The 23,327-nt window shown below is 36.0% G+C and overlaps 1 protein-coding gene across 1 annotated transcript; it reads right to left on the reverse strand.

The window, feature by feature from the left end:
* Nucleotides 1–2,701: 2,701 nt before the first annotated feature.
* LOC126733306 (uncharacterized) lies at nucleotides 2,702–7,228 on the reverse strand. Its single transcript, XM_050436544.1, has 2 exons — nucleotides 6,730–7,228; nucleotides 2,702–3,620 (listed from the first exon to the last, which is right to left on the reverse strand). The coding sequence occupies exons 1-2, from the start codon at nucleotides 6,994–6,996 to the stop codon at nucleotides 3,012–3,014; spliced, it is 876 nt and encodes a 291-aa protein (XP_050292501.1). The 5' UTR covers nucleotides 6,997–7,228; the 3' UTR covers nucleotides 2,702–3,011.
* Nucleotides 7,229–23,327: the final 16,099 nt, after the last annotated feature.

Raw genomic sequence — 23,327 nt, forward strand, 5'->3', positions numbered from 1 at the left:
TTAGTTGTTGAGTGTTAGCATTCAACTGTTTGTTGATCTATTGTAAATAATGGGCATGATGGTATGTGGTAGTTTTAAGAAGAGATAAAGATTCATTGATGTAAGAAGAGGATCTAGTTTCGGCCATGGTTGCAGGAAAGCAAGCTCTGATACCAATTGTTAAGTTCTTGGTTAATCAAGAACAATTAAAAAGGAAAGGTGGTTACTTCGAGGGTAACTATCCTTTAGATTTGAGATAAAGTTAGGGAAGGAATGAGACTAGAGAGTTGGAAGAGAAGAAAAGAGAGCAATTGAATAGTTTCTGCTAAATTTCCTTGAAATGTACTTCTATACCTATATACACAAGTCATTCAATGTTCCCTACAAAACTAACTAACTTCCTAACTAACATGCCAGCTCATCAAGTAACAACCTAACATACAATGCAATACACAGCTTCATAAAGTGCAATTCATATCAGTGACTAAATGACCCTATACCAGTGACTAATTCCCCTTAGAATTAACAAGACAACCATGGTTATGGTACTTGGGCTCCTAACATTTTATCCCTAAAAAATCAAATCTAATGGATTTAGACCTGAAGAAAACGTGTCTGATCCAATTTACAATCTGTGCCAATCGGCATTATTGAAGTGCCAATCGACACTTTTCAACTACCGATTTTCAAAAGTGCCAATTGGCACTCCTGATTGCCTCGCCCAGTTTCATCCTCTTGCACGTTTCGGACTCTCTTTTGGACGTTTTTATAAGTTTGGAATTGTATTTGGATGTGTTTTGGACTTGTATATATGATAAAATCTATCTTAACTTGATAATTAAATCTTTAAAATAATTATCTCTGAGATAATCACCCTAAAATTTTAATTACCAATCCAATTTTAACATTATCAGGTTATTTCTTTTATTCCGATGCAACCAAACTTATTTTAATCCAAATCAACAACCAATCACAGAAATTCATTTAATTAATTTTAACTATCAACCAATAAAAATTAATTTCAATTAATTACGTGTGATCAGTTCCACCCAAATGAATGCATTCAAACCGTGAAAATTTGATCTTATGACATCTTCCAATCTGACAGTCTGAGTTGGAAACCAAGCATATCGTCACAATTGTTAGAATCTCAATATCATTTTTATGATATATAATGAATGATTTAATGCATGATATGCAATCATGATTGTTGGGTACTTAGAATGATTATTTTGGTCATCACCCAAGTTTAAATTATGGGTGCAAATGAGTGTCTACAGTAACATTAATTGATTTGTTATCAGATCAATATTTTTAACTAAATTATCATGCTTGTGTCTATAATTCTATGTGCAAAAATTTGTCAATATTTTTATTATCTCCATCTCTTGAAGTTGATAAAAATGACATATGATTCTCTAAGTAAGCGTGGAACTAGATCCTTCAACCTGGTCTTGAATATTACATTAGCATATAGATATTAATACAATAGTGGAATTGGATTTTTTCTAGTGAGTATAAACTAATAATAAATAAATAGTGTCTTTGCACAAGCTGTTTGTATTACATGTATTTTATATTATAAGTTACATTTAGGTTCAAGAATGTGTAAAGTCATGGTAATAATAAGTGATGGTCCTATCATAATTGGTAAGTTACAATTAGGTTTGACAATGTGTAAATGCATAATGTATTTCATTAATATTTATATACATATTTTTTTAAGAAATGGTGGAAAGAAAATATAAACATAGCCATAAATGTGGCTCAATAAAAGCATAGCAACATTAAAATTCATCTTTTAGATATTTATAAATGGAAAGCGTAGCAACATTAAAATTCATCTTTTAGATATTTCATCTTTTAGATATTTATAAATGGAAAGCGTAGCAACATTAAAATTCATCTTTGGAAAGCGTAGCAACATTAAAATTCATCTTTTAGATATTTCATCTTTTAGATATTTATAAATGGAAAGCGTAGCAACATTAAAATTCATCTTTTAGATATTTATAAATGGCAATGCAGTGTAACTGCCTTTAGAATTGAAGGCGTGAGAAAAGAACCACAACTGTTAGCTGCAAAGACGTTACAAAAAAAGTTATCAGAATCACTTACTGTAACTAATATAACGGTAACCAATTGCTGCTATTTTGGCTTGGTGTCATCAATATCATTAAAACTTTAATGGTAGCAATGCTGCTTGTTGTGCTGTTGAGGGTTCAGAAATTAGGGAAGGGCTTGTGTCCAGTGATAACTTTCGCTGGCTCTCAGAAGCTGCAGCTGACATAAACGTTTTAAGAATGACATGCTTTTCACATATGGACCAAACCAGAGTACAGTGAAACGTCTGGACAATGCCTTCTGGAATTTTTCACTGGCTATTTTGCTTTCCATTTTTCTTTGAAAGTAATACAAACTCCTACTTTTCTACAATGGTCAAGTCATACTTGGCTAACCTGTAATTCAACTTTCAAGCAATAATTATTATTGCTTGGTGCCAAGAATATAACTATATTAGCCATAATTAGAATTGGCATGTTCTGATTTCTATCTGCTTTGTCAAACTTAAACCCAACCCAGTTGGTTCTGAACCTTATGTCTAACTACTAGCTGACCTAGATGCGTCTTATTCTCAGTTCAAGTATTACAATTCAGAGAGTCCCGTGCTCTTTCAAGTTCAGAGATGTAGGGGCATTAATGGAAAAAAGAGCAGCAGAGATGTGAAAAATACAGCATATGAAACATTAAAACAATCTATACTCGTACATATAACCTAACAATCCCATATTCCCATATGTTCAAGTGCAAGTAAAAAAATTATATATGAAACAAACTCAAAAGAAAAGAAGGATGACATGTAACAAATCGAAAGAAACAACTCCTCTAAACAATTCCTATAAATAAGTTGCCAAGAAGCAGTGAACAATCTTTACTTGGTTTGAGGCAACCATATCACGGGCATCCTTACCCTGTAGAATAAACAAGCAATGCATCACTTCCTGCCTAATATAAGTCTTAGAAGACCCTCATCACACATTGGCTTTAACTTCAGTACTCTCCTTTGCTTCTGTTTTATTTTCTTCAGATGTAACATCCTTTTGGCTTTCTGTACCTACTGCAGCTTCAATTGGTTTCAGTGTTTTGGCCTCCTCATAAGTACTAGCAACATCATCTGAGGCTTCTATTTTCTCTTCCTCGGATGTCCCATTGGTTTGGCTCTCTACAGCTGCTGCAGGTTCAATTGCTTTCTCTGTACCATTGGCAACATCTGGAGCTTCGGTTGGTGCAATTTCAATTTTTTTCTCTGTTTCAGCCTCTTCAGGAGCATTGACAACTTCTGAAAGATGCGTCTGTCGAACTGGAGTTACCGACTCTTGAGCATCAACAACTGGGATAGGGGTCAGTTCAACTGGAGTTTCATGCTTCTGAGTATCAACAACTGGGGCAAGGGTCAATTCGATTGGAGTTTCTGGATTTTGAGCATCAACATCTTGGACAGGAGGAATTTCAGATTTTTCAACCTCTGAAAGCTTGGTTTCAGATTCATCTGTAGGTTTTTTATCCACAGATGGTTCTTCTTGTTTTAGTGGCTCCGCTGCTGGATTACCATCTCCTGTTGAGTCCTTCCCTTCCTCATTCTACAAAAAAGGTATTTAATAAAAACTATGAATTGTCCAAAAGGTCATGAAAGACAAAATCATCAATAATATGATGTGAAATATGTATTGATAATGCTTCAAGCGCATGAGTGAACAGTCAAACAAGCAAAATCTAAATCATACGACCGGTAATTCATTCGCCTATCTTCGAACACAGACACAATTATTTTAAAATTTGGGATATGAAACCGTGGGTGGGGATGTGAAAATTAATTAACTAATTTAATGCACCTCGATCTTTAGGTATATTTTATTTATCTATTGACATTTCTTATGTTTATTTAAGTTCAAAATAAATAAGGACAATTAAAATCTATTTTAAAAAAATATCTAAAATCAAAGGAACTTATTTTAAATTATATAATTAAAAAAATACTTTTTTTCCTCCCAACAGAATTAGAACACGCATGCAGTGTCCAACTAATTTTATATATATATATATATTAACTAAATATTTTTTGGTGTCCGTGCTTCTTAGATATTAATCAACCACAAGTTTTGCAGGTAACATATCCTATCATACTATAGTTCAACCTTAGATCTTACAATGCTCACATTAATGGTGGGCATAAATATAAAATTACATGATTATGAAACTGAGGATGAAAATCTAAAGTTGACTGGTCAATGGTCATCATCAACCACTAGAAAAATCTCGTGCACTGCGGTTCCATTTATCAAATCAATTAAATCATGCAAAAAATTAGACTTTATACTTTTTAAGATACATACACCTTAACCATCAGTTCAGGCCTTAATATGTGCACACCAACCGGGCAAGTCCTCTAAATATGCTTATAAATTGTCATTTTCAATGCACTCAAAAAGCTAGATTTAACCTTCTGGACTGATTTGTTACAGACACAACTGCGACACAGTAAGAAATACTAAATTATACCATCCAAGAATAAAATCTCTATTATTACTATTCTGCTCTATTTATTTACTGCCTTGCTTATACATTCTCTCTCATTATCCTTTGCTCTAGTTATTTTCTGCCAAACCTCTTTTAGTATCAATTATGTTCATCTAAATATTACCAAAGTTAAACTGGGATATCTAAGAATTTATTACTCAAAAACTGGCTATATGGCTGTGACCAAACAGACCCAGATAAAAAATAAAAAAATAAAAAAAATTTAGTCTAAGAAAATAAAGTTTTTCAAAACTGCTAATATAATTTATTTGGTTAGTGCATAATAAAAGTGGTATAAACAATACACCCAGGTGAAAGTAACACTGATGCTGATTCAACCAAAAATAAAAAGTAAAAGTAGTATCGCTTTAATCACATTAAACCATACCAACAACTGTGAAAAAGATTGTGTCGCATGTACAATTCACATAAAAATTCTGTAGACATGGTCTAACATTAAAACTTTCCCAGAAAAAAATGAAGCAAAAATCCCTCTCTTTCACTTAAGGGAACACGAGGAAATATAATAGATTCAAAAACACAAGGGTATTAAACTAAGTAAGTATAAAGAGGGGAGAAAACATGCCCCTATACTTATTGAAAAAAATAGGCTAAAATACAAATTGCTCCCTCTAAGTTAGCTGAAACACATTTTAGTCTTCTAAACTTTACTTTAATCGAGTCTTTTAAATTCTGTCCAATTTTGTTAAAAAATTACCCTTAAAAAAATATTATTTTCACATGGAAAAAAAATCTATAAAATAACAAGGAAAACATTTTATAGATTTTTTATATAGAATTTTTTTCAAAAAATCTTTTTTCATTAGTTAATTACATACTTAATGGAATTTTTTTTTAAATGAAATTAAACAAAAAATTTGAATTGAATAAATTTGAAATTTAAAGATCTCAATTCAACGGAAGTAAAGTTAAATGAATGAAATGTATTTTACCCAAAAAATAATAGCAATGTGCAAGTGAAATAAATTTTCACAGTTTATTATTGTTATAAGTTGGGATTAGAGTAATGTCATTTATGCATCAATCAAAACAGATCAGGATAATAATTATGAAAATTTTTGTGCTGTGTTAGGCTTATTGAAACACCAGACTTATTGAAAATCAAGATTTTTGATAACGGATGTCCTTGTGCAGCCGTTAGATGATTTTAAACTAAATATATAGACATTTTAGACTAAAAAAAAAAAAAAAACCCTTCCGGTAAAAGGTGGTTCGACCGCACTAATTAAAACTCTATGAAATGCACCCTACCCTAAAAACAAAGGTTAATCCAAACAGCTGGTGGGGCACAACACTAGGACAAGTTTGTTTGTCGTGCAATGAAAGATGTGACTGAATGTTTAAGATACCTTATACCGATTCTCTAGCGCCAAAAAGATTCTAACCAAAGTAACCAATCCGTTCCATTCAGATTCATCGCGCTTATCACAACCAAACAAGGCATTAACAAACAAACAAACAAACAAAAAAAAAAAAAAAAAAAACGTTTCAGACAATCAGACAGACACCAACCTATACGTAACAGTTCTTTGAGAAATCCTATACCAAAACTTCGGATACCGACACTGCACTGGACAAACGTAGTAAATAAATGGGTCGTTTAAAAATCTAAAATTTGCAGAAAATCTCCGACTTCTTTTTTTTTTTTTTTAACTTATAAATATAATTTATGATTAATCAACTACCACACACTTAATTAAGCTTTTTTAAAATATATATATATATATATATAATTAATTAATTAAATTCTCAATACAGTCAATACTCCGTTTAGGACTGAGGAAAACAAAGCGAACCCAAACAAAAAAAAAAAAAGGCAATAATTACAGTTTCTCTTGATTTCTTTCACTGTCTTTAGCAACCAAACTGAACCAGATAAAACTTAAAACGAAAAGTAAACTAATAAGTTCGAATCTATAACAAAAATAATTAAATAAACAGAGATTAGAGAAACACTTTGATGGTGTGGGTTGTAGTAAAAAAATCTAAGGAAAAGAGTTTTTGTTTGCAAATTTTTAGACCCAAAAAGGAAACTGTAGTTTTGGTTTACTTATTTGTGCTACGAGAAGCAAGAAAAACACTTCTAAAAACGGCAATAAGTTCTAAAAAAAAAAAAAACTGTTGCAGAACTTAACAGAACAAAAGAAAAACCTGTTTAAATAAGAGGCTAAGAGAGCGGCGCCTGTTTCCTTGTTCATCAACCTTTTCATCATCAACAATCTCCTTAGACTTATCACCTTCTCCTTCTCCTCCCTGATCTTCCACTTCCTTGGCAATATCAATTTTCTCCGTGGCCTTAACAGTCAAATCCTCTTGCGGCTTTAACGGCTCTACGGCATCGCCGAGTTTTTCCTCCTTAGCCGCCTCGGGAGCCGAAGCCTCCTTCAACACCTTCGGCTTCGTTGCACACCCTCCCATCTCTCTCTCTCTCTCTCTCTCTAAAACTTCTTTTCCTTTTTCTTTTTCTTTTATTCCTTTTTAGGGTTTAGTTTCTCAGTTTTCTCTCTCTAGAAGTTTTTGAAGTGAAAGAAAGAGTGATTCTTTTTTTCTTTTCTTTTTTTTGATATAAGAAAGAGTGCTTTTATAAAGAGAGAATATGGCGGTTGTGTTCTGGTTCTAGTTCCGACATTTGTTGAACTAGTTTGATATTTTTAATATCAATAGATAGATAACTAGTTTGGATATATACTAAAAGATATAGGAATATATCTTCTTCTTTTTTTTTAACTAAAAATATATAGAAAATATAAAGGGTCACTCAGCCAGGCTGTTAAGTTCACGTTAGGGGTAACTGTTGGGATTTGTTATTATTTATTACATAAAATAATGGGCAATTTGTTTTGAGTTTGTGAACTTAAATAAGGATATTTGAAGAGGTTTGTTTTTGGTTTTTGGTTTTTTATTTTTATTTTTTTGAAAAATTCAACAAAGACTACTAAATTCATACTTAATTTTAGAACATATTTAAATATTAACTTGTAATAATTAGATTCATCAGCTATATATGAATTTATCGTAACTAGTTGGTGTAAACATGTACACAAAAAATAAGTTATTATTGTAAAATTAGATGTGAAATTAGACGTGTATAAACTGTCTTTCCGTTACTGGTTTTTTTTCTTTGTTATTTTTTTGGTTTTTGTGGGGGGTGGTGTTTGAATTGTTTTTGTGACGGTTTAAGCAAGAGAATTTGATGGGTTGTGTTGAGTATGGTTTTTATTTACAGCAAGGCAATGGCCAATGGGGGATGGGGTTGTGAGCCTTCAGCCTTGTGAAGTGTGAGTTGGATGTTTTTATAAGTGGGTCCCGGCCGTCCTCTCCAGCTTGGCCTAGGGACATCAGTGGGGCCCGTTTCATTGTTGACTGGAGTCATTATTACGGGACTATCTATGTGAAAGTGAGGAAATTTTATTATTATTATTATTTTTTTTTTTTTTTTTGAGGAAAAGGAAATTTTATTACGTAGCGGTCCTTTCGAGTTCCAGACATTATTATTATTTTATTTTTATTTTTATTATTATAGAATTTAGAAACAGATGGATCCAATCCACCCACAGTTGCCGATTGCTAAATTTAAATCCCCAATTTGTGTAAAAGTGGCTTTTCTTTTGATTGGTAACACCATTAACACAATTCTTGACCGAGTTTCCGTCCAGTGCAGTGGTTATACGTAAGTTAATTAAGACGATCAATTCAAAGCACACATATATTTGTTTATATTCTAAAATTAATACATAAATATCACCAACACTGACGTTGATGAATTCTTGGAAGTTAATTTTGAGTGACTATTCGACATAGGTTCAAGACGCCTGTGGATGTACAGTGTACTGGTCCAAGTACAAACTCAACTGTGCATGTGGTGGGACTTTTTTTCTAATGATTATCTATTAGTCACGGGTAATATCACATTTACAATATTTTTAGAATAAATTCTAAGTTATAAAATTGTTATTAATAAATAAAAAATTGATATTAATAGTAGACTTAAATTAGAATCAATAACACAATACCACTTAAAATCAACTACCATTAGCAATGACAACGGGGCAACTTAGTGGTTGGAAAGAATAATGGCATAGAACTTAAAAACGGTAGACCATCATGCTTCAAAGCATTCTTGCCACTTTTCAATTGTGTCCTAATGAGTCATATTACATGTAAAAATAAATATGAAAACAAGCATTCTAGTTGAAGTGGTATTTTACAAAACATATAGAACCAATGATTATATATATCACCACTGCGCACTTTTGGCGCAATGATCACTCCACAAGTATAAATGTTTGTAAGGTATGGGAGGAAAGGGTTGAGGTTCAAGTTTTTCGGAGGGAGCTTCACACACATATACAATTAAATTAGGATAGAATAGAATTCATATCTTGTAAAAAAAAAAAAAAAAAAAAAAAAAAAGACTATATTTATCAAAACTCTAGTATCTCAATAGCATAGTCTAGTTTTATTAATTAGCTAGAAGAACTGAGGTTCAAAACAGGACACTCATCCTTTCGTGATTAAAGACTATACATGAGTTGTGAGGCTCCTGTCTTAGTGTACAAAAGTATTGAACAGGACACAGGGGCGACTTGATGCATTTGGGGGCCTAAGTTCTAAGGTGAAAATTGAAATTGAGGCATTTTACGTATTTAAATATGACTTTTTAAAAAATTAAATATTACTTAAACTCTATTATCTTGTTTTAGATGTAAAATTATTACTAATTAACATGAATCACATAGAATTTATTTTTTTAGAAAATCTATAGACACAAAAAATTTGACAAGACTTTTTACACCGGTTGATGTGGTAGATTGATAGTGGCAAGTAAAGAGAAATGTTAATGGCAAGTAAAAGAGAAATGTTAGTAGTGGACCTAGGTGACAACTAGTAAAAATTTGCCAACTTAACTATTGTAAAAAATGTTGTGAATTTTTCTGTATATAGCTTCTTCTTCTTTTTTTTTTCTTTTTTTTTTTTTAAAGAAGTGCTACAATGACAACATTTTTCACAATAAATCTTAGGTGTTAAATTTTTATTGGTTCTAATTTGAACCTACTACTAAAATTATTTTTTTGCCACCAATAATAGCTTGTAACAACCTATTACTTAAGATTTGTTGTAAAAGTGTTGTGAACGTAGCATTTTTCTCTCTCTTGTTTTTCTTTTGATAAAAAAATATATTTTATTTATTGAATAATATTTAGGCATAATTAAATTAAAATTTGTGGCATTTTTTCTACTTAGGGCCTTGGGCAACCACATCAATTGCTTATAATGTAGAACTGGCACTAAAAGGACACAAGATTAACACATGATCAGGGACGGAGCCACCCTTGGACAATTGAACAATGGGAGGAATCCCCCCCCCCCCCCCCCGGCACACATAACCAACAACAAAGCCGCCTCCCTAATTCCAAATCCTGGCTCCATCCCTACATATGATGCACCCATGTCGCCTCCAATGCACCAAACAATTGAGGAATTAAAACCTACCTTACAAGATAATGTTGCGAATAATTCTTTAGTTACACACTTTAAATACAAATTTTTATATTAATAAAAATCATAAGTAGACTTAAGCTTTACTAACACGTGAATTTAAAATAATTAAGTGTAAATTGTTATTTTAAATTCATTACACAAGTTATTTATTTTTGTTAGGACATATGTGAATCATGTTAGGAACATATGTCAATATAGAATCGGCTAATCCTTTAACAAAATGCACTATACTTGTAATTGGGTAGATCTAAGAAGCTGGGTTGAGGCTATACATGATGAACTGTTTCAATTTCAAAGGAATGATGTCTGGACTCTAGTACCTAGACTGGAAGGTGAGCACATCATTGGCACAAAATGGATATTCCACAATAAGACTGATGAGGAGGGTAATGTGATCTGCAACAAGGCTTGTTTTATGGCTCAAGGATACCCTCAAATGGAAGGAGTAGACTATGATGAGCCATTTGCTCTAGTAACCTGTATGAAGTCCATCATAATTCTCCTAGCCTTGGCATGTCACTTGAAGTTCAAGCTTTACCAAATGGACGTAAAGATAGCTTTCTTGAATGGGTTCCTTAAGGAAGATGTTTATGTGGCTCAACCAAAAGGATTCATTGATCCACACTTTCCGAATCATGTGTTGTACCTCAAGAAGGCACTTTATGGTTTAAAACAAGCCTTTAGAGCTTGGTATGATCGGCTCACACAATACTTGGTGTCACATGGATTCACAAGAGGAAAAGCTGATCAAACTCTCTTCATCATAAGGGAAGACGGCGAGTTGATAGTTACTCAAGTCTATGTTGATGATATCATCTTTGGCTCGACTAAGGATGAACTTGCTCATAGTTTCTCAAAACTCATGTAGGCCAAGTTCGAGATAAGCATAATTGGAGAGTTGACTCACTTCCTTGGTTTGCAGATCCGTCAACAAGAGTCAAGTATATTCCTATCTCAATCTAAATATGCTAAAAATCTTGTGAAAAAGTTTGGTTTGGAATTTGCTAGTCCTGTTAGAACCCCTATGAGCCCAAATATTAAACTCACTATTGATTTGTTGGGTAAATGTGTTGATTCATCCCTTTATAGAAGCATGATAGGTAGTTTTATTTACCTTACCGCCAGTAGACCTGATATTAGTTACAGTGTGGGAGTGTGTGCTAGATATCAGGATAATCTCAAATAGTCTCATATGATTTCTTTGAAAAGAATCATAAAGTATGTCAAAACCACTGCCGACTTCGGTGTGTGGTATAGCAAGGACACAAATGATGTCTTAGCTGGGTATTCTGACGCAAACTGGGTTGGGAATGTTAATGATAAAAAGAGTACATCGGGGGGTTGTTTTTATGTGGATAATAATCTTATCTCCTGGATGAGCAAAAAGCAAAATTCTATCTCATTATCCACTGTAGAGGCTGAGTACATCGTTGTCGGTAGCTGTTGCACCCAACTGTTATTGTAAGGTTGAATTTATTCAACCATCTAATTGGCTTTATTCCGTGCCAAATTTGCTTGTAATTCAGCATTTAGAAACCCTGTATTTAGGTGGGATTATTGTAAGGGTAGTGAGTGAGATAGAGTGAAGATTGCTCAAGAGTGTGCAAGAAAACAGAGTGTCGCGGCTGGGACTCGCGAGTGGACTCGCGGCTTCAACCCGCCAGAAGATGCACACGTGTCAAGCATGCTGGAAGATGAACAGTCATGCTAGCTGGAGCACTACAGGACAAAACAGGACAACTGGCCATACGGTTAACTCGCGACTGGAACTCGCGACTTAGTCAAGCCGCGAGGTCAAGCCGCGAGCCACCCCTGTTTTGGAAAAACCTGACGTTTCGCATTCCTCTTCACTCCAGTATAAATACCCTTTTAACCCACGATTGAAAGAGAGCTTCCAGAGAGAATTTTGAGAGAGAAACCCTAAAGAAAAACCAGATTGTTTCACCCACAATCTCTACCTTAGAGTCTCATCAAATTCCCTCACTCTCTTCCTCTCCATTGTCAAATCCTTGAGAGGCATTATACCAAACCTGGTTCTCACCATCATCATCTCTGTGAGACAGTCGTTTGGAGTTCTGGGAAGCAGTTAGGAAGGAGCCAATCTTCATTGGTTGATGCTACGGTGTAGTAGCGGAATCCGGAAAGCTAGAAAAGAAAAAGGTTCGGCGCAACCTCGTTGGAGCAAGAAGCTTGGAGGACTTAGGTGCATTGGGTAGATTAGACTTGGAGGGTCTATTGTTGTCCTTGTATCCCGACTGTATTTTCTAGTGGATTGATTACCGCTTGGAGGGCGGCGGAGAGGTTTTTCGCCGAGGTCTTCGGTTTCCTCTTCGATAACACATCTGGTGTTATCTCTGTGTTTGCATCTTCCTTCCTCTCTATCTCTGCCTTTACATTATCTGCTGTGGTTTATTTTGTTATGGCTTAGATAGTTGTTTAACCAATTCCATATTATAGCATATGTTAAGTTTCCGCACACTAGTTGTTTGACATATTGCTTGTGTTGGTTAAGTTGGTTTTTGGGGGTCTAAACGTTCAAAAGTGTTTTTGTACACGTTTTTGAACTTTCAATTGGTATCAGAGCGGGTACACTGCTGTTGGTTTTATCACCTCAGTGTGATCCTAGACCCCTGAGTTGTGGTTGTTGTTTTCGTTTATACCATGCTGAATTGTAGCTCAAGTGTTTGTGAAAATGTCTCTATGCATATGCCTGAAAGGTGTCTTACTGATGATCTTGTAGAGTTATTAATAACTAAGAAACATGCTAGAGTTTTTGTTCACATGCTGAAATATCTTGAGAATCAGAATCTTGTCTTACACAGTAGCATATCTGAATCAAAATCATTGATTAAGAAATATAAAAGAAAGAATAGAATGTTGTGTGAGATGATTGAGAATCTGAAAATGAAAAATCAATCTAAAAGTAGCATGAAACCTGATAATGAGTTTGTGTTTGAAGGTCAAGATTGTCTGTCACATGTGAACCTATTTGTGCATACCTCATTAAAGGTGTTTAATGCATGTTTGTGGTATCTTGATAGTGGGTGTTCTCGCCATATGACAGGGGATAAGTCACTGTTTAAGTCACTCAAAGAAAAAGTGGGTGACTATGTGACCTTTGGGGATGGAAGCCATGCTCAAGTCCTAGGCAAAGGAACCATTGAGATACCCAGTTTTCCTCTGTTGAAAGATGTGCTGTTCATAAAAGGGCTGAAGGCAAATTTGCTGAGCATCACTCAAATTTGTGATGACGACTTCCTGGTACAATTCTCCAAGAAAGGATGTTTGATCATCAATAAAGAGGGGATTCAGGTTTTGGAAGGAAATCGGACTACGGATAATTGTTATGGAATAGTTCCCACGGCACCAATATCGTGTAGAAGTTCTCGGGTGGATATGTTGGAGTTGTGGCATCACAGATTTGGGCATGCCAACTTCAAACAAGTAGCAAAAGTCTCCAAACTTGAAGCTGTCGAGGGACTTCCTAAGTTTGGAAAAGTAAAGGAGACCATTTGTGGAGCATGTCAAATGGGGAAGCAAACTAAGGCAAGTCATCACAAGGTAAATGTGATAGCCACCTCTCGTTGTTTGGAGTTACTTCATGTTGATCTGATGGGGCCCACCAAAACTGAAAGCCTAGGGGGAAAAAGATACATTATGGTCATTGTGGATGACTACTCAAGATACACTTGGGTTGAGTTCCTTAGAGAAAAATCAGAAGCTTGTGAGAAGCTGAAGATTCTGTGCAAGAAACTACAAAATGAAAAGGGGATTCCAATAGCCAAAGTTAGAAGTGATCATGGGAGAGAATTTGAGAATGCAAGATTCGAGTCCTTCTGTGAGAAGAATGGTATTAAAAGAGAGTTTTCAGCTCCCAAAACTCCACAACAAAATGGAGTGGTTGAGAGAAAAAATCGTGTGATTCAGGAAATGGCCAGAGTCATGTTGCTTAACAAGCAAATACCTCAAAAATTTTGGGGAGAAGCTATCAACACCTCGTGTCACATTGGAAATAGGATTTTCTTTCGAGTTGGTACAAAGAAGACTGCATATGAGATATGGAATGGGAAGAAGCCTAAAGTGAAGTATTTCCGGGTTTTTGGAAGTAAATGTTATATCTTAAATGATCGAGAGAATCTTGGGAAGTTTGATGCAAGAAGTGATGAGGGTATTTTTCTTGGCTACTCTACTACAAGTCGAGCGTATAGAGTGTTTAACAAGAGAACAAAGACTGTGATGGAATCCATAAATGTCAAGATTGATGATGCCCTACCTAAGGTGGAAATGATTAATGATGTCGAAGGGCCGAGCACAGAAGAGCCTGATGTTGAGGTAGAAGCTTTGGATATAGAAGGTGAAGAACCTATACCAGAAGTAGAATCGACTCCCATCAACCCAAGAAGGGAAACAAGATCGATGTCTAGAACTTCAAGTCCTCTTACTCCTCCAGAAGTTCATCCTCCTATCTCTCGCAGTGATGAAGTTTCCACTTCAAAAAGGCCTTCCTCAAGAATTATTAAGAATCATCCTGAAAGTAATATCATAGGATCACTTGATGACGGTCTTCGCCTCAGGAAAGGAAATATTCTGCTTGCCAATCATGTAACATATCACTGTTATCTTGCACAGTTTGAACCAAAAAGGGTTGAAGAGGCTCTTCAAGATGAGAATTGGGTTGAGTCAATGCATGAAGAACTGAATCAGTTTGTGAGGAATGACGTGTGGGAACTTGCTCCACGGCCTGAGAACGTTCATGTTATAGGCACAAAGTGGATTTTTAAAAATAAAACTGATGAAGATGGAGAGATAATTCGAAACAAGTCTCGGTTGGTGGCTCAAGGATACACACAAGTAGAAGGGGTGGATTTTGATGAATCGTTTGCTCCGGTGGCAAGACTCGAATCCATTCGAATCCTCATGTCCATTGCGTGTACTTTGAAGTTCAAACTTTATCAAATGGATGTTAAGTGTGCTTTTCTGAATGGATATCTAAATGAAGAGGTTTTTGTTGAGCAACCAAAAGGATTTGAGGATCCTCATTTTCCAGATCATGTATTAAGATTGAAGAAAGCACTATATGGTTTAAAACAAGCGCCTAGAGCCTGGTACGATCGTCTTACACATTATCTTCTAGATAGAGGTTTCAAGAGAGGGTACGCCGATCGAACTCTATTTGTCAAAAATGATGAAGATTATCTCCTTGTGGCACAAGTCTATGTTGATGACATAGTGTTTGGAGCTACTATCGAAGATCGTGCTACTGAATTTTCTGAGGAGATGAAGAAGGAGTTTGAGATGAGCATGGTGGGGGAGCTCACATTCTTTTTGGGTCTTCAAGTCAAACAACAGAAGGAGGGTATATTTGTATCTCAAGAGAAGTATGCCAGAAATATTGTCAAGAAGTTTGGCCTAGACTCCAAAAAACATGCCTCCACTCCCATGAGCTCTTCCACTAAACTGAATGTGGATTCATCAGGAGTTGAAGTAAGTCCTACATTGTATAGGAGCATCATAGGAAGTTTGCTCTACCTTACAGCAAGTAGACCGGACATTGCTTTCAGTGTGGGTGTTTGTGCCAGGTACCAAGCTAATCCGAAGGAATCTCATCTGACTGCTGCTAAGTGAATCATTCGATATGTGAATGGTACTGCAAACTATGGTCTGTGGTATTCAAAAGACTCAAATGCGTGTCTTGCTGGGTATTCGGATGCTGACTGGGCTGGCAGTGTAGACGATCGGAAAAGCACTTCAGGCTGCTGTTTTTATCTTGGTAACAATCTTGTTTCGTGGATGAGCAAGAAGCAGAATTCAGTGTCTCTATCTACTGCAGAAGCAGAATACATCGCTGCTGGAAGTTGCTGCACTCAGCTTCTTTGGATGAAGAAATTACTTCATGATTATGGAATTCCTCAAGAAACGATATGTGTCTTCTGTGACAACACCAGTGCCATCAATCTTTCCAAAAATCCTGTTCAGCATTCAAAATCCAAACACATAGAGATACGTTACCATTTCATTCGGGATTTGGTAGAGGAAAGAGTTGTGTGTCTTGAGTTCATACACACCGACAATCAAAAGGCGGATATCTTCACCAAGCCTCTCGATGGTCCACGGTTTGAATCACTCCGTAAGACCATTGGTGTCGGTACAATTCCTTGACTCTCTTGTGTGTTGTGTGCTTCACATTGTTATAATATGTTAAATCTGTCTGTGTTGGGGCACACATTTTTTTTTGCAACATGTTTCTTGTTTGTTCGTTCTTTTGCGTATACTGCTGGTTATTTTTGTGTTTATTCAATCATTTTTGTTTCTTGTGTCAAAAATCCAAAAATCACATAAAAATTAGAAAATCAAAAAGCTTGATTGACTTTGTTGAGTTTTGTCTCAAAAATTATTTTGCCTTGTACCTTTGTGCTAATGGCTTTGTGCATTTTCGAGCATTGCTTGTTTTCATGCACTCATATCACTATGGGAAAAATCTTGAAATCTATGTGATTGTTGTAAATAGATCTTCAACTTTGTCATGAATGATTAGTGAATGGTTATGTTGATCTTGAGACATGCATAGACTTGTGTCTATATATCTTCCCACTTTTTATTTTTGTTTTGCTAAAAAGAGCTCACCAAATGTAAATCTCCAAATGAAAAGAGATATTGAGCTGCAAAAGCCTGTCGCACATTCTAGTATCTGACTAGGAAAAAGGGTAAGCGACCGTATATTAAAAGTGAAATTTCATTAAAAAAGGCCAAAGGCCTGTTCTTCAAAGAGAAATGTTACATATCCCTCTCACAATGAGAGATGATTGTCTCAAAAAGATCAAATGTTATGATTGAAAGTGGAGTCAAATGAAAAGCTCCAAGTTATGTTATCAAGTTGTATGGGAGGTCATATATTCATATTTCTATAATTGAGATTGGTCACATGATCTTGTGCTAATTGTGTATGCCTTGGTTGAATTGATCATTGAAGCTTCACATTAGACAAAGGACTATCTCATTGTTGATATCCACACACAACACACAAGTTTATGTTCAATAAATGCCATATTCATTTGTGTGATTGTACTTGATAAAATGTGTTTTCACATGCTCAATCTTTGTTAATTCAAGCACAAAAAGATTTTTGAGTGTTTTAGGTGTTTTTGGAAAGTGTTTTGTTGGAAAAATCTGAAAATTTCAAAAATACAGTTTTGCCCTGTTTTGGCGGCTCAGTCGCGGGTATGTCAAGTCGCGAGCCTCAGTCGCATCTTCGCTGGTCATGTTTGGCGACTTGTTCGCGAGTGGAAGGTCCAGTCGCGAGGATCACTCAGAGATTTTCACGGCTCAGCTCGCGACTCACTCACGGGTAGACCTTCCAGTCGCGAAAAACACTTAGAAAATTTTTCAAAATTTTGTTCTTGAGTGATTTGGCAGCTTGGGCTGGCGACTATGTGGCGACTTACTCCAGTCGCGAAAATCGCGTGTTTTGGACATACAGGGGCAGTTTTTAAAATTTTCTGTTTTCCCTCGATCTTTTTGTGACTGTTCATTGTCTTTTTCTTCTGCACTTTCCCTTTCTCACCGTGCCTCCATTGTCGATCTCCATTGTTTGCTTCTTCTTAGCTAAAAATCATCGACTAACAGGTATGGTTCTCTGTCTTGCACTCTAATTTTCCTAATGTCTTGATTTTCCCTCTGGATTATTCACTTTTGATTGTGGTTTTGTGATGGGTTTTGTGATGTCATCGTTGTTCTTTCTTAGCTTATGGTAACCTGTGCTTCTGGTTTTGAGCTAATTTATTTTGTTGGTTGTGTTCTTCATCATGTGCTTAGCTAGGGTTAGCTAATTTTCGTCTGATCTGCTGTTGCTATCATGTTTCACTTTGATCTTGTGTGGTATTTTGTTGATGTGGTGTTGATTTTGGTCCTTTCTCAGCTGATTATGTGGTTATATTTGATCTCTCTATACTGTGTAGTTTTAATTTGGGCCTTTGGTGTCCCTCATTGTTACTTTCTGACCATACTCATCCAGCTGTTAGGGGTTCTTCATTGTTCCTAAATTTTCACTAACCCACTGCTGATATAGTCTGTTGGATTGTGTTCTGTCATTTCCCTTGTTTATAATACAGACTGGTCATGTCTCCATTCAAAAAGGCTGCTGTGAAAGGAGGTTCTTCCAAAGGGAAGGAACCCGTAATTGATGTTGATGAAGACACACCTCTCCCGAAAGTGACTCGCTCTTCATCACAGCGATTCGATCCCAATAAGTTCAGATCCTATTCAGCCTATCAGTCATATGAAAATTTTTTTTCTTCATGCCACACCATTACTAGAGAGAGCTGTGGATTTGCCCTCACTTCACAACACTGACATTCCAATATGTTTTGCTCACAAGGATTGGAATTACCTTCTCTCTGATCCGAATATCGTGTATGAAGAGTTGGTTAAAGAATTTTATGCCAACGCAATTGTGGAAGGAGATGAACTTAAGTGCTGGGTTCGGCAAAAGATCTTTTCTGTCTCTCCTACATACCTGGCCGAAATTCTTCACATCAACAGACCAATTTTTCGTCATTCACCGGTCTATGATGATCTATGTCCTGATGAGGAGCTTCTCAAACAAAGTCTTGGTCAAGACTTGGAATTCTCACCCAATGGAAAATCCATCAGTGTTTCCTCCCTTTCTCCGAAACTGCGAGTGCTTACAATTGTGATGTTTCACAATTTGTACCCTTTATCAAGTACTGGGTATATGAATCTCGGACGTGCTTTGTTTCTTCATGATCTAATCTCTGATGAAGAAATCGACATTTGTGCTCATATCTTTCATGTTCTGCGCAAAACGGTTCTTCGAAGTGAGTCTCGGATCTGCATTCCTTTCTGCAGTCTCATTTCACGGATCTTGAAGCTCAAGGGAATTTATTCAACGGCTGATGAGTCTCCTATCCCCAAACCGAGTTCGATCAACATGCGTACATACAATGCAAGTGTTGGACATAGTCGGAAGAGAGCCAAACCAGAAACTTCTGCCTCTCACAGTGACTCTCAGTTCAGAAATCTCTCCCTCGATGAGAAACTTGATCGCATTGTTTCCTCTGTCCACGAGTTGAATACAAAGATGTCTGGACTCACTGCTTCTCTACACCATCAAAGCAACCGTTGGGATTTGAAGTTTACTTCTCTTCAAACTCAATTGGATCAAATTCAGAGGAAGCTCGAAGAGGATGACTAGCCTATTCCATGACAAAAAGGGGGAGTGATAGGCATAATCAGAGGGGGAGGATATTACCCTAAGGGGGAGCGGCTTTATCTAAGGGGGAGTGTCTTTATTTTTTTAGTTTCATTTCTCTCTTTAAGTTGATATATTGTGTTTTGTAAAACTGTTATTCAGGATATTCTGTGTGGTTTGTACCCATATGCTTTTGTAAGCTTTCAGGGTTATTGTTTTATGCATAGTTTGTAGGCTTTATGGTATGTACCTTGCTTAAGTGCAGCCTTTATGCTATGTTGAAATCAGTACTTTAATCTAAATGTTCTGCATTTTGGTTTATGTACTGTCACTCTTGTGCCCTTGTAGGATTGTTCCTAGATGTATATGCCTTGTGTGCTATGCATTGGTTGAGTGTTGAGCATACAAGTGTCTTGCCTTGTGCTTGTTAACTTGTATGTCCTTGTGTTCATTCCAAGTGTGAATGAGCACTGTGATCACTACCTTGTGGTGTTCACTTGGTTGATCAAGCCATGGTTTGTTTATTAACTCCATCCTTGCTTGATCTCTTATTGCCTGTTTCATATGCATTTATAATTTTCTGCTTACAATGATCATGGTGTATTGTTGTGTTTCAGGAGTTTATGTTCATATGATTCAAGTGCTTCACAGCTTCTAGAGTTAGGTGTGAGTGAGTTTTTGTTCAACTGTTCCCAACTCACATGTTAAGTCTAGAGTCTGTTTTAGGGTTTTGTCACGGAATAGCCAAAGGGGGAGATTGTAAGGTTGAATTTATTCAACCATCTAATTGGCTTTATTCCGTGCCAAATTTGCTTGTAATTCAGCATTTAGAAACCCTGTATTTAGGTGGGATTATTGTACGGGTAGTGAGTGAGATAGAGTGAAGATTGCTCAAGAGTGTGCAAGAAAACAGAGTGTCGCGGCTGGGACTCGCGGGTGAACTCGCGGCTTCAACCCGCCAGAAGATGCACACGTGCCAAGCATGCTGGAAGATGAACAGTCATGCTAGCTGGAGCACTACAGGACAAAACAGGACGACTGGCCATACGGTTAACTCGCGACTTAGTCAAGCCGCGAGGTCAAGCCGCGAGCCACCCCTGTTTTGGAAAAACCTGACGTTTCGCATTCCTCTTCACTCCAGTATAAATACCCTTTTAACCCACGATTGAAAGAGAGCTTCCAGATAGAATTTTGAGAGAGAAACCCTAAAGAAAAACCAGATTGTTTCACCCACAATCTCTACCTTAGAGTCTCATCAAATTCCCTCACTCTCTTCCTCTCCATTGTCAAATCCTTGAGAGGCATTATACCAAACCTGGTTCTCACCATCATCATCTCTGTGAGACAGTCGTTTGGAGTTCTGGGAAGCAATTAGGAAGGAGCCAATCTTCATTGGTTGATGCTACGGTGTAGTAGCGGAATCCGGAAAGCTAGAAAAGAAAAAGGTTCGGCGCAACCTCGTTGGAGCAAGAAGCTTGGAGGGCTTAGGTGCATTGGGTAGATTAGACTTGGAGGGTCTATTGCTGTCCTTGTATCCCAACTGTATTTTCTAGTGGATTGATTACCGCTTGGAGGGCGGTGGAGAGGTTTTTCGCCGAGGTCTTCGGTTTCCTCTTCGATAACACATCTGGTGTTATCTCTGTGTTTGCATCTTCCTTCCTCTCTATCTCTGCCTTTACATTATCTGCTATGGTTTATTTTGTTATGGCTTAGATAGTTGTTTAACCAATTCCATATTATAGCATATGTTAAGTTTCCGCACACTAGTTGTTTGACATATTGCTTGTGTTGGTTAAGTTGGTTTTTGGGGGTCTAAACGTTCAAAAGTGTTTTTGTACACGTTTTTGAACTTTCAGTTATGGATGCAAAAACTCCTCCTTAATTATGGTATTTGTCAAAAGCATCTTACCATCTACTGTGACAATACCAATGCCATCAACATCTCTAAGAATCCGGTTCAACATTCTCGAACTAAACACATAGAGATTCTACATCACTTCATTTAGGAGCTTGTCGAAGATGGTACTCTTACTCTTGAGTTCATTCACACTAATGATTAGAAGGCTGATTTGTTCAACAAACCTTTTGATAGCAAACAGTTTGAATTCCTTCACCAAAACATTGGTGTTATCTCCATAGATTGATCTCTTCTTCTCCTCCTCCTTCCTCATGCATTTGCATCTAGTTTATGCTTTGCTTTGTTTAACATGTTTTTGTTTGTCTATTTTCATTTTTTTTTTTTTTTGCTTTTCATAAAATAAATAAATAAATAAATAAATAAATAATTGAAAAATCAGAAAAATACAAAAACAATGTATTTTTTGTGTACATTGGTACTTGTGTACCTTGGATGGCCATTGAAACAAAGTTCTATAAACTTTGTATCTTTTGTAGCTTAGATGAGCATCTCTATGCACAACTAAGCAAGTGAGTTTTGTGGCTCATATTTGTGATGAGTAAGATTAAGTAATTTCCTGTACTTAACACTCGCATCACTCTTTTTTACTAGAATTACTAGAAAATCCTAAGAGAAAGGCATAAATAACCATCTTACCACTGTTGCCCGCCAATCATGAAATGACATATGTATACTTCGGCATAACAAAAGTGTAATGTCAAAAGCTTAACATCATTGGGTATTTCTTTTCTCTCTCTTATATACCCATGCATGGTTTGCTTAAAAGAAAAATATGCAAAGAAAAATAAAATAAAAAAGAATCAAAATGCATTATATATGATTGCAAGCGTATCTTCTAGGAGATGTGGGAGTTATAAGATGTACCTCGAAGGTGATAGCCCCTATCAAGAAGTTATGATTGTGTGTGAGTTAAAGTGATTTTCTCATATCTATAATTATCATAACGTGTAGACACTTATGCAATCTTGCGATGTTTTTTACACACAACACGCAACATTCTTTACTACTCTTGATATTTGTGCAGGTACAATGTGATTTGACCATCACAAGGAATATATATGTTAATGTATACTCACTGAACTGTCTAGACTTGTTTTTGAAATAAAATTTGGTTAGACTTGTTTAGTGTGTGTGTGTGTGTGTGTGTGTGTTTTGGATTCAAATGCTTGACATTTTTCTTGATGAAAGATGTTTTTGAGAGCTTAAAATGTTGTTTGGATTTTTGGTTGTGTAGCATGTTTGATTGCATTCATGTCTATGTTTTTCTCTTCTTTGAAAAACTATTTTAAGCAATCTCGACAACTGCTAGGCACCTCTCGACAACTAGACAATCTATTGAGCTCTTCAGCTTCCTTTCTCAATAGCTGTTATCGCAATCTCGATCCATCAAGATTCTTGAGATTCAATCTCAATAGCTGCTCGACAGCTACTCAATCCATCGAGGAAGTTTCTGTATGCTCAATAGATGCTCGAAAGCTTCTCGATCTATTGAGGTAACCTTGCTATGGACACCTCTCATTAGCTCCTCGATTGCTCCTCGACAGCTAATTTTGAAAATTTTTATGCTCGACACCTCTCAATCCATTGAGAAACTGAGATTTCTATAAAAATGGTCAACGCGATTCTTTTCTCATTTTCTCCAATTGCTCTTGATAGAAACTCTCTCCTCTCTCTCCCAAACTCTCTTTTCTCACTCAAAACCTCTTCTTCACTCAAGGGTGATTTCTTCTTCTAGTATGATATGTTTTCTTACACTTTTTCATGCATTTCATCCTTTTGACCTAACTTTTTGGGTTTTTTTGATAAACTTTGGGGTTTTTCAAAATTATGGAGGTTTTTTTGAAAATTTTGGGATGGATTTTTTGTTTAAATGATGTTAACTCATCATGCATTGCATCACATGTGCATTTTAACTATGATTCATGCATTTTAGATGTGTGATTATTATGTTGAAATGTTGTGTGTTGGTAGGTTTGGATTGGGATGAGCCTATGATGCTTTTAATGTTGCATATCACATGCTCATGCATTTTTCGTGCATACGTACCTTCATTTCTTTATATTCTTATATTGAACTGTTTGGTGCTTTTCTATTTGTCCCTCTCTCTCTCTCTCTCTCTCT

The sequence above is a fragment of the Quercus robur genome, chromosome 6, assembly GCF_932294415.1.
Source record: "Quercus robur chromosome 6, dhQueRobu3.1, whole genome shotgun sequence".
In the NCBI taxonomy this organism is placed as follows: Eukaryota; Viridiplantae; Streptophyta; class Magnoliopsida; order Fagales; family Fagaceae; genus Quercus; species Quercus robur.